The sequence below is a fragment of the Calypte anna genome, chromosome 8 (genome assembly GCF_003957555.1).
Source record: "Calypte anna isolate BGI_N300 chromosome 8, bCalAnn1_v1.p, whole genome shotgun sequence".
NCBI lineage: Eukaryota > Metazoa > Chordata > Aves > Apodiformes > Trochilidae > Calypte > Calypte anna.
Genome location: NC_044254.1, coordinates 3,207,569 through 3,219,858, shown reverse-complemented (window position 1 = coordinate 3,219,858; position 12,290 = coordinate 3,207,569). Strand labels below are relative to the sequence as shown.

General features: G+C 43.7%; 1 protein-coding gene across 1 annotated transcript in view; it reads right to left on the bottom strand.

Annotated features, from left to right (window-relative positions):
• The window catches only part of EDEM3 (ER degradation enhancing alpha-mannosidase like protein 3), a 29,348-nt gene extending 17,798 nt beyond the window's left edge, over positions 1 to 11,550 (bottom strand). The window contains exons 1-6 of the mRNA XM_030455077.1: positions 11,226 to 11,550; positions 8,173 to 8,218; positions 4,297 to 4,397; positions 2,204 to 2,243; positions 1,066 to 1,178; positions 403 to 556 (exon numbers count right to left, since the gene is read on the bottom strand). Of these exons, the coding sequence (XP_030310937.1) occupies positions 403 to 556; positions 1,066 to 1,178; positions 2,204 to 2,243; positions 4,297 to 4,397; positions 8,173 to 8,218; positions 11,226 to 11,401 (630 nt within the window). The 5' untranslated portion in view covers positions 11,402 to 11,550. The remainder of the gene's footprint in view (positions 1 to 402; positions 557 to 1,065; positions 1,179 to 2,203; positions 2,244 to 4,296; positions 4,398 to 8,172; positions 8,219 to 11,225) is intronic.
• Positions 11,551 to 12,290: the final 740 nt, after the last annotated feature.

The window sequence follows — 12,290 nt, the reverse complement described above, 5'->3', positions numbered from 1 at the left end:
AAAGATGTGAATTTGATTTAAGTCTTTACATTGAGTATTTTTAGATCACAGCAACCCTTGTCCTCTTAAAAATGTGGATGCAGACCACGAAGATCAATCAATCAATCAATCAATCACCTCAGTTACTTGGTGTTACCTATAGATAGGAAGATTTCTGCTGGTCCTACTTACCCACAACAATGTAAATTAGAATTTAACAGCTGGAAAAGTAGGGATTCAGAAAGCCTAAAACCATATTTAAAAACACTAGGTAGCATGTATTACAGCTGAGCAATTTATCAGCTTTTGATTTGCTGTTCACTTAATAAATATACAGTTGATTTTAGAAATGGAAATAAAAACAACACAAGAAAAAATTTTGTTTACAGAAATATTCTGAAAAGCAGAAACCTGAGAACTTACTCTTGGGTAAGGGAGACCACTAGTGGTGTTAAAAGCAGGTAAAAGCTTGTAGCCCAGCTCCTTTGCCATGTGCAGAAGTTCCCCGTTGTACCACTGCATAAAATCACCTTTCTCCTTCAGCATAATTGCCACTGAATGCCCACCCAGGAGACCTCTAAATACAAGAAAAATTATCCACATTTTAATAAGTTTATCTCAAGATATGTATCTTAATGTGTTTATCTCAGGAGCAATGAGCAATCTGTACAATCCAGATGACTCTGTACATAACACAGCCCTCGTTTTCAGGAATGCTGAGCAGATGCAGCTCTAATTACAACCAGGGTTAGCTGCCAGAATTTTGGAAGCATTTCTTCTTGTATGGAACAGTGTCATCTTCAAGTCTGTTCCCATTAAGGAGAAACAACTCTACCTAAGAACAGACAAATTTTTAAAAATCAAAAGAAGCTGTTCCTGCAGCAGCCTGAAGGGGTGAACTTGACTGAGTGCTACTGCAGCAATTCCTGCCTAGCATTGGAAAACCTTTTGAGGGCAAAGAGCTTTCTGTGTCAAGTGACAAAGGCACAGTTGTTTTAAATGAGGTGAGACAGCACAGGAAGCTCTGCTTTAGGGACATTTAGCTAAAAAAACTAAATTAGTACTGAAAACACAGAAGTTACTCACCCAAGGACTCTTATGTTGGTTTCAAAGACAGATACAACTATGTCGTTATCTAAATTAACATCCTTTATTACTTTTTTTACAGCCTCTTCAAACTCTTTGGTTTTATTTAGCACCTGGAATACAAATGTGACCAGGTGGTTAGGTTCCAGCACAGGTAATACAGTCACAGTCATATGAGGGAGAACAAGTGCACAGAATTAAAACAAAGCAAGCATTTGACACGCCTTAGATTGACACTTCAGACCTCCATACCCTGATCCAGTGCCAGCAGATAACACCATTACTCTGTTTCTAATGAGATACAGAAAAGAGAATAAAAGCTGTATGCAAAGAATAAAGTCACTGAGAATGTACCCAAACTATAACCCAGGGATTTATTTTCACAGAGTCCAGTGCAACAAGGACTACGTGGGCTGGCAGAGCCTCCAGTCCATGGACTAAGGAGCTGCATCCTAAACCTGGCAAAGCATCCCAGTGGCTTTCTTCCTCCAGCAATTTTCTTTTGTGCCTGAAGAAGGGTTTAGACATTTCCTACACTTTTTTTCCTCCCCCCACACTGACTTTCCTTTGCCTCAGTCAATCTTTAAGAGTTTTTGTGATATCCACTTTTGTTACTTTACATGCCCTTAAATGCCACAAGGTTTAATCCTGCTCTCAAACAACAAACCAATAAATAAACCCCAAATAATCCATCTGAGTGTCTGGTTCCAGACTCCACATTTTCAGTATTCTCAGCCCCAATGCCAAAGAGCCACGGGGTCACCTCACAGCACATCATAAGAAAGAAATTATCAGAGAAGTACACAAGTCACCAAACCAGTGCAGCAAGGAGTTTCAAAACTACTCAGATTTGTTTACCTGGAGATGTGAATGGCCAAAAATTCCTAATTTCCAAAGTTCATTTTTGAAGAAAAAATTATGTCAAAGGGATTGAAATCTAAGAAAAAGTAGTTTATTAAGGATTGAAGTCTTTCAAAAAGAGATGAAACATTACAAGCATCACTTTGAGCAGGTGCCTAGAGATCAAAGGTGAAGCAGGATTGGGGTGTTTTTTTCTATGTAATTTAACAACAGAGGAACCCAAAAGTCAGTCTGAGCAGCAGAAGACTTTCTTGTTTTATCAGTAGATTAAACTTACCACGAGAGTGTCCAAGGTATCAATCAAGGTCAGTGAAAACCTATAAAACAAAATTTAAAACTTGTTTACTATAAACCTGTACGTGTCAAGATTAAATAGCTCTTAATAGTAACCAATACCTTAACAAACTAAATTCTCACAAACCACTGGCTGCTAGGAAAGTACCTGCACAGAGTGTGTTTAAAGTCAGAATACCCTACTAAGTTTCTTCCCTTTGTTAGTGACCAGAGCAGAAGATGACAGAAACAAGCTATAAAATTAAATTTTCACACCAAAGAATCCAAACTTCTTGTATGCAAAATGAATTTTTAGTCTCCAGTCAAATCTACTCAGAAACCCAGTAGAACAGCTCAAGGTCTTTTTCCAATCACTTTTTTTTTTTTCTTTCTTTTTCAAAAAAATAAAGGATCTTGACTTACACGTAATAATAAAAAAGATTTAGGAAGATCAAAAATAATTCCAAGCTAAATTTCTCCTACCAGAAACTGTTCCAATTATCTCCTTCAGGAAAAGCGAGTTCATTGCAATCAAACTCAGTGTTAAAATTAGTGCTGAAAAGCTAAAGAAAATCCTGATATTTTGTTATGACATTTCTGTGTGGAAGAGACAAAACTACAATAGAGGGAAGTAAGCAGGAGCTGAAGGTATGCATCAGCTTCTGCACCAGTAACAAGGGAACAGACGAGTGCTCTTCAGCCTGCCAAAACTTCAATGTCATTTTACAGATTTTAACATTGCACATGGCATGAAGAAAGTCAAGAATCTGCTGTTCACTGCTTCACTTGGTTCCATCCAGCAGCAGCAAGTGGCAGGTGAACTACTTATTAAGAACTTAACAACTATTTATTCATCTCCCTCAACACCTCCAAGGCAGCAGGTTTATTATACAGGAATCTCTTGACTAAGGAACTTTAGTACATGACAAAAAAATAACCAAAATCATGTGCTAAATATCACTGAGTGAAGTAGAATTAGTATTTAAAGACTTCAGCTTTGATTAACACTATTAGAATCATTAACACATTAGAATCACAGAATTTTCAGGGTTGGGAGGGTCTTTTAAGCCCATTTGGTTGGGACACCTCCCACCAGCTCAGGTTGCTCAGAGCCTTCTCCAACCTGGACTTAAAAACTTCCAGGGATGAGGTTTCCACCACCTCTCTGGGACACCTGTGCCAGGGTCTCATCACCCTCACGGGGAAGAGATTTTTCCTAACATCCCATCTAAATCTCCCCTCCTCTAATTTGAATCCATTCCCCCATGTACAACCTGACATCCTATAAAGTCCCTCCCCAGCTTTCTTGTAGCCCCTTCAGACACTGGAAAGCTGCATTGAGGCCTCCTCAGAGCCTTCTCCTCTCCAGACTGACACTATTTATTAGTGTTTGCTCCAGAAACAAACAGCCCACACACAGACAACATTGCTTGTGGGAAAAAATATAATCCATTACAAACACATCTAGATTAAGTCAATTTTGTGCTTGACTGTTTGGCCAAAGGATCAGTATTCTGTATTATAAGATATCTTAAAAGGAAAAATATGAAGAATTTCCACATCAGAGGTAACATTATATACTTTGGCAAAGGCCTCAGGCTACCACACACATGTTAATCATTTGATTATGTTTTCTACTAATAAAAATGTAAAAAGCATTTTAAATATCACTTAAGGCCAGCATAAGGGATAGCAGTTACTGTTGTGTGCAGCTAATAGTTGACCTTATAACCCCTACTTAATAATCAAATTTACCAATATGGTGTCAGCTGGGAAAAAAAAAATAGCTCTTTGCATCTCACTCACTCACTGGTCAATTCTCTGTCCAGTTAAGGTAGAATTTTACATCAGTTCACATCATGAGAGGAAATTAAAGTATTTCTGCCTCACTTGCAAGAAGTTCACCACCAGAGCTTTCTTTTCCCCTAAGCTCCCGTCAGAGAACATACAAGACAAATTATGGCTTTGTCTGAACCCATAGAACCTTTCAACAAACAGGAGCTTGTGGAGAGGTCAAATGAAGGACGTTTTATGGGCTGTCAGCTGTACTGAGGACTCCTGGGTGTTTACATGACAGTCACCATTTCAAACACTAACTTTCCCAAGGCATCATCCACGTCCCCTCGGCTTGGCTCCTGACCCCGCACTCGTCCACGACAAGTTAAAGGCATGAGTTCATCAGCTGGATATGCATGTTCCTTTTGGGAGACAAAACAAGGAAATAGGTTAAACATGTTTACAGCCATTTCAGCAAATCCTCAAAGCCTCTTCAAACGAAGCCCACCTACCCTGTCCTTCAGAAAAACTGCACAATTATCATGGACACTCTGAGGTGGGAAGGAATCTCCCTCCAGACGTCATCTCCTCCAACCCTTCCACTCAAGCTGTGCCACCCACAGCCCAGGATGGGGTCCAGACAACTTTTGAGTATCTTCAAAAAAGAAGACACCAGAATCCCACTGGGTAACCTGTACCAGTGCTCAGTCACCTTCCCAGTTAAAAAAAAAAAAGTGTTTCCTGATGTTCAGAGGGAATCTCTCATGTTTCAGTTTGTGCCCTCTGCCTCTGCTCAAGATGCTCCAGTCCCTTCCTTGGGCTTTCTCCATCTCTCTCTTGTACTGGGGAGCCCAGAATTAGATGCACTGGGAAGAATCCCCTCCTTCCAGTGGTGGCTGGAAATGATTAAACTCTGAACAGAGCAACAGGACCACTTTCTCCAGCCTCCCAGAGAAGCCTGGAACAACTGACAGCACATAAGAAAACCCCTAACCCAGTGGCTAATAGTGTTTTTTCTGCAACAAGGTACATGGGATAGGCAGTTACCATCCCAAAGATTGGTCTAAGACCTAGCACTAACACCAGGATTATCAAGAGGCTGATATTCCATAGGGAAGCTGTCAGGATTAGACTTAAGTCCTTCTGGAAACATTTCCAAATGGACGTGACTCAGGGTCACAGTGTCAGATATGGGAAATCACCTACAAAATAAAATAATTGGTAAATCACTACACAAAAGATAACATTCACACACAAAAAAACCCAGGAGCCTTTTACAAGTATGGTTTTTTTTTCCTTATAAAGAGACAGACATTGCTAAGGGTTGTTTTGGAAAAGCAATGGTTACTTTCCATGTTTCTCAGAAAAGAACTCTGCAAACCACACTGGACTGTAAGATTATTTCTTGTCAGTCAGGCAGAAAATAACAGGAGTAGCACCACTGCCTAAGCCAAGTGTGCTGAATAAAATGCTTGTTCCTCTCCAGTCATTGGAAGTTTTGGAGGTTTAAGCTACCACCAAAATGAAGTATCAAATAAAACTGAAATTTGAAATTTGTTGTTGGGCTGAAAAAAACTTTCAGGGTGCCAGTGACATTAAGAAAGATGAATCTAATTAAAAAAAAATAAATTAAATTTGCCACTCCACACTAGTTAGATACAAACAATTTGGAATGGAGCTTCTCTCTTTTGATTCCATCAGGAAACTGCTGTACTGTGCTCTCCAAGGTCACTTTTAGTGAAGAACCAACATGTGGCAGGATAAAGAAGTTCACTTGCTGCAAGTAAACACCTTAAAAGTCTTTCCAAATATATGGTACAAAAAAAAAAAAAAAAATCTATATTCAAATGTGAAATGAGGGGAAAAGGAGGAACGTTCTTCTATAAATAAACAGCTCTTACAGCAACTTCTTTTGAAACTGAAGGTTTGTTTCCCTGTCTACCACCCTCCCAAGTGTTTTGGTCTTTGCACAACTCTTTGTTCTCCTGAAGTTCAACTACAAAAGCCAGAATCTACATCTTTGTAAGAGGTCTCAGATTAAAGAAGTACACAACAAAAGCAATGTCAAAGCTGGGATCTCTGGCTTGAATTCTGGAGGAAAAAAGGTGATAAAAATCCTGGAGAAAATGCACTTCTCAGCTGACAAAATCCTAAAGAACACGAAGAATTTCTGAAAAATAAAAGTCCACTTAAGCTCTGTCTAGACCAGGGAAGTCTATGGGGTCAAGTGATTTCCCAGCTTGTAACTTCTCCCTTTTCAAGTAACCTCAAAGGAAGATGGCAAGACCTATGAAGTATAAAAGATGGCACAAATGTTACAAGAAACATATTTCTGGAAATTACAACACACATGGAGCTCAACAGATACTCTGGAATTTCTCCACATTCTAACTGACCAGATGATCCTACTTCCTCATGTCAGGACTGTAAATACAGTGCTTGAGTAATGAACACAGATGCACCACTACTACAGCTGCAAGCCACAACTGACTGATATTTTCCTGTATTCTTTCTGACAGTCAAAAAGAAAAAAAAATCTGATTATTCAAAATATCATTAGGGTACTAAAAGGAACCATCAGTTTTTTACTCAAAGCTTTTGTTAACAACTGATAAAAAAAGACAGGGGAGTTCCCCCCTTGCATTCACATATGATTTTTCTTCTAGCCAAGCAAGTCTACAACATATTAATAGGAACAGAAAACCAAAACTTTTCAGCTGGCAGTTTCACAGGCAGCTGCAAAAATACTTAATTCTCCTACTGTCAGAATCAGGTCTGATACCCTGATCTTTCCTTCAGCATTAAACAAACAGCTCAGATTTCTGTTTGTTTAGTGCTCCAGCATACATGGCAAACATATACTTTGGCTTCAAAGTTTCCAGTATAGCTGAAGTCATTCTTCCTCCTCATTCTGAGTTTTCCTGTTTCAGGTGTAGCAAGACACCTACCAGTTTCCATTTTATTGCATAACAAATAGTGGAAGCACTGATCCTTTTTATCCAATTTAGCAAAATACATAACAGTTTTTCCTTCAGAAGCCATGGGAAACCCAAGCCAAGTGGTTTTTGTGATCCCAAGTAACTAGTTACAAATTATGAAAAGAACCCAGCAGCTGTTTTGGTGTTAAAAGCAAGAGCTAATGTTAAAAAAGTTGTACCCTGTTTGCAAATCCTCTTGCTTGCTTTTCAATCCATTTGTTCTGTAACTGGTGTACTGCATAAACTTGTAACTCATGGGCTTTTAGTCTTGTATCATGTATAAAACTGTTAAAGCATAACAGAGAAACTGGGACGTGTGGTAAGATACTGTCAGGAGACAGTGAGTTGTCCTGAAAGAACTGATGCAACTGAACAGAGAGGTTTCTGCAGAGAGCACATAAAAGGACTGCTTAAGTCACCAAGAATACATCTTTTATATATTTATTTTACTTTTACAGTTTCTCCTCAGAGTTTATTACTAATAATGTATCTGAAATGAATTATTACTTGAGAAAAGGCAGCACATTCTAAGTAATTCTTTACTCTTAAACACAGCTAAACCAAGTTGGTATTTCCAAGCTGATTGAAGTGCAGCATGGCTTGCACACACAGCACATGGAGATACCTGCAGAGAAAACCCCAGCTCACAGCAGCAGCAACCCCAGCAAACACAGCTCCCTGTCACATGGCAGTCACACACACCCCAGAGCTCTGATGTGTACACATGGTTCCGGATCTCCTTTTTATTCTACACTGTTTCTTCCTAAAAGAGCCATCAAACTGCACCTCACATAACCTCCTGCAGCAGAAACAGTGTACAGAATTTTTAACCTCAAAATAAATATGATCAGTTTGTGTTCTACAGAACTTGACGACTACAGACAGCTCTTCTCAAGCTCCCTTTTGTTGTTTTTTTTAGGAGTCTGCAGTTTCAAAAGAACACTCTTCAAGGTAAACTGGCTTTTGGATTAACAGAGCTACTGCTAACAATTCCTTGCTACTGTTCTGAAAGTTGTCACAACCCTTCTGACACTCCTCTTCCTGGAAGTAACTAACATTTGTTCGTTTATTTTTAAAGGTTACACAAATGCCTTTGTCCATTTTAGCTTTGGTTTTGCCCCTGCATTCCTATGGTTTCTCTAGTTCTGCAGGTTGCTTCTTCTCCCAGCCCAGCAATAATAGATCAATTAAAATTTCACCTAACAGGTATTTTGCTTACCATGTAATTGCTATATGCATGATCAAACATTTCCAGCACTTGGTTTCTAAAAAAAAAAAAGAAAAATGTTAGTGGTCACTCACCTCACATTAGCCTTTGACAGACCATCTAAGAACAGGAAAATAAACAACACTTTAATACCCGAGTATCAGTCACAGGTCCTCTCCTAACACACTCTACTCAAGTAAATGAAACATGGCATGATCATTTTTCCCAGTTCATGCCCTTTAGTTCACTGCAGAAAGCAAACACTATTCCTTTACCTAATATGAAATTAAGCACCTGGGACTCTCAAGCTCCTGTGCTGCCAATATCACCAACACATTAAAGCCAGCAATGGGACATATTCAACACTCAGCAAAAAATGGGAAGTAAAATTATGTTCTGCCTGGAATCACCAATATCAAACCCAGAAAAGGGTCCCACATTAGGAGCCACACCTCTGCCTTCCACTAAAAGCCTTGGCAAGCAAATGCCAAGGAAACCCCTTGCAGGTACATTTATTTGGTGTGTTGAGGTGGGAACTGTTACTATGCAAGTTCTCCAGCTTTACAGAGACAGCCCTGCCTCCAACTGCTCATCCCTGCTGTACTGGGAGCTCTGAAAGGTCAAAGAGCACACTCATTTCTAAGCTCCCATCAACATAACTCACAATTTCAGCTGATAAGACTGAACATAAAAGAGCCAAGAACACCACAACTGTATTCTAAATATCTGACTTAGTTCAATGAGTCAGAAATTTAAGTTCTAAATCATGAATTGCATTAAGCCAAAGGAGCAGAATGTGATGGTTTTTTTCAGGTATTCACAGACCACATCCAGTCTGCAGCTCTGGGATCCACTGCAGTAGCCACAACCCCAGGGTCTGGAACACAAGTGCCATGTTCAGATCACCTGAGCATGTGATGCTTCTCAGCAATGGAGCTATAACTTCTGTTTCTCTACACGTGACTTCATTTCTGGGGTATTTTCTGAAAGATATTATGTGACTGACACGATCTTATTGCTGAACAAACACACCGATTACCAACCATTCACAGAATCACAGAATCATCTGGGTTGGAAAGGAGCTCTGAGAGCATCAAGTCCAACCCTTGATCCACTCCCGCTGCAGTTCCCAGCCCATGGCACTCAGTGCCACATCCAGGCTCTTTGGAAAGATCTCCAGACATGGAGAATCCACTACTTCCCTGGGCAGCCCATTCCAATGCCTGATCACCCTCTCCAGAAAGAAATTCTTTCTAATCTCCAACCTAAACCTCCCCTGGCACAACTTGAGACCCTGCCCTCTTGTCTTGCTGAGAGTTGCCTGGGAAAAGAGCCCAACCCCCCCCTGGCTCCAACCTCCTTTCAGGGAGTTGGAGAGAGTGATGAGGTCTCCCCTGAGCCTCCTCTTCTCCAGCCTCAACACCCCCAGCTCCCTCAGCCTCTCCTCACAGGATCTGTGCTGGATCCCTTCACCAGCCCAGTTGCCTCCTTTGGACCTGCTCCAGCACCTCAATCTCCTTCCTGAGCTGAGGGGCCCAGAACTGGACACAGGACTCAAGCTGTGGCCTCACCAGGGCTGAGCACAGGGGCAGAATCCCTTCCCTGGACCTGCTGGCCACACTGTTCCTGAGCCAGCCCAGGATGCCATTGGCCTTCTTGGCCACCTGGGCACACTGCTGGCTCCTGTTCAGCCATTATTAAGAACTGACCCAGCTCAGTGCCCCAGACACATGTGCAAGGCATGACCTGGATGTCTCCAGGGCAGCAGAGGATACAGTGAGTGCAAGTTACAAATGTAAAAAATTTAGAACTGTCAGCACAAAACCACCTTACACACAGTCACATGAAGAAAACATACAGAGCATTATGTACTCTGAGTACCACAAGATGAACAAACCAGTAACTATAATCAGAGTTAAATATCAACTTATATCTACAAATCAGCAGCCATGAAAGTCTCCACTTTTTGCATCATTACTCCATGCAGCTGACCAGCAAATCAGAAGAGGAGGATGAGGATGAAACTGCCCCAGAAACACAGAGAGCAGGACAGACTCCTTTCCACAGAACTCCTGCTCCTCACAGTGCCACCCATCACTGGAATCTTTACCCTTCAACTCAGAGCCATGTGAAAAGACAATCAGCTTCTTACATGCACACGCCTGGGGGACCCAAGTGTCTTGCCTTAAGTACAGGAACCAGGCAAGAACACATCTCTTTTATGACTCCTAAACACCTTCCCAAAGCACAGCCACAATCACACCAACCACCTATGGATTCACATTTACCTTTGATCACTTTTACCCACAATTACCTGCAACCACTGGCTCTAATCTCCCAGTCTGTTTCTCCCAGAGGGGTTTGACTCTGCAGGCACCTGTGATAAGGAGTGGAACCCAACAGCCACAGTGACCTGATCTGAAATACCAACCCAGTGCTGGCACCCACACCTCAAACACAGAATCTCTGAATGGTTTGGGTGGAAGGGACCATAAAGCTCCTCCATTTCCAACCCCCCTAAACGAGGCTGCCCCAAGCCTCATCCAGCCCGGCCTTGAACACTTCCAGGGATGGGGCACCCATGGGTTCTCCGGGCAGCCTGGGCCAGTGTCTCACCACCCTCACAGGAAGTAACATCTTCCTAATGTTTCATCTCAATCTCTCCTCTTTCAGCTTGAAACCAATCCCCCCCCTTATCACTCCACGCCCTTGTGAGCAGTCCCTCTCCGGCTTCCCTGGAGCCCCTTCAGGTACCGGAAATCGGTGACAGATCGGTGCCACGCATCTAGAGGAGCCTTAGGGATGGAAAGGACAGGGGAAAGGTTCCCGGAGTCCTGCCGGGCAAGGGGCACGGTACACGCGTCAGGCCCAGCCCAGACCAATGCTGGGGAGCACCAGGGTTCCCCCTCACCCCAGCACTGCCAGGGGACGGCAAAGCCACCGCGGGCGACGAGTTCCACGCGAGCCCCGCTCGGGCCTCCCAGGGCTTCGCCGGTCCCCAGCGTCCCCCAGCGCCTCCCCCGCCGTTTACCACCCCCTCCCCGCTCCCGGCCCGGCCTCCTCACCCCAACCGCCGCTTCTCCTCTTTGCTCATCGCTCCGGCTCCCGGGGCAGCCGCCAGCACGGAGGAGGCGGAGAGCAGGCCAAGAGCCAGGAGCTTCCACGGCCTCCTCCAGCGAGGTCCCCGCTCGCCGCCACCACCACCACCGCCGCCCCCCTGGCAGCCCGCAGCTCCGCTCATGGCCGCGGCCGCCTGCCCGCTGCTGCTAGGCCCAGGCCCGGCCCCGGCCCATCCCGCCCCTCTCGGCGCGGCGGCCACGGCTCCCGGAGCAGGCGGAAGGGCCCGGCCCCCTCTGCTCTCCTCTGGCGTAGCCAAGGAAACCGTCTCGAGACGCCGCTTCCGGGTTCCGCCCCGCGCGCGCCCGTGCGGCCGGGCCAATAGGGACGCGGCTGAGAGGCGGAAGAGGGCGCGTGGCCCCACGTGACGAGGCGGGCAAGAGCGGCGACGTGGACAACAGGAGGGGCGAGAAGGGCGGCGCGCAAGCGCGGTGCGACGGGACTACAACTCCCGGCATGCACCGCGGCCACGCCCGACGATCCGCTACGCGGGGTAGCGAAGGGAGCGCTGGGAGTTGTAGTTCCGGGTCTCTGAGGAGACGGGCGGCGGTCCGGGGGAATGGCTCCCACCGGCGTCCCAGAGGCTAAACCAAGCTAAAAGTTATCCCTGGGCGAGTGAGAGGGTGAGGGGAGTGTTCCCCGGCAGCCGCCCGAAGTGCATTTTTATTACAGAAAAGTAAATAATAGCTTAGCTGTCAGCGCAGTGGCACAGGGAGCTTCCCAGCGGTGGAAGGAAAGAGCCTTTTTTATTTTCATGGCAAGCGTTTTTACACAGCTAAAAGCAAAATACACAAGTGTTTTATATTTTGTCCTTTAAAACTGGCAGCCCGTGAAGTGAAACGTCCCCAGCCCCCTCCACCAAGGCACCAGGGAAAGATCATTATTCTCAGATTAAAAGAGAAATAATTCATTCCAGGTAAACAGGAAATTGGAAAAAAAAAAAAAAAGAAAAAAAAAAAGAAGAAGAAAAAAAAAAAAAAAAAAAAAAGACACAAATCATGGAATAGGTGGAT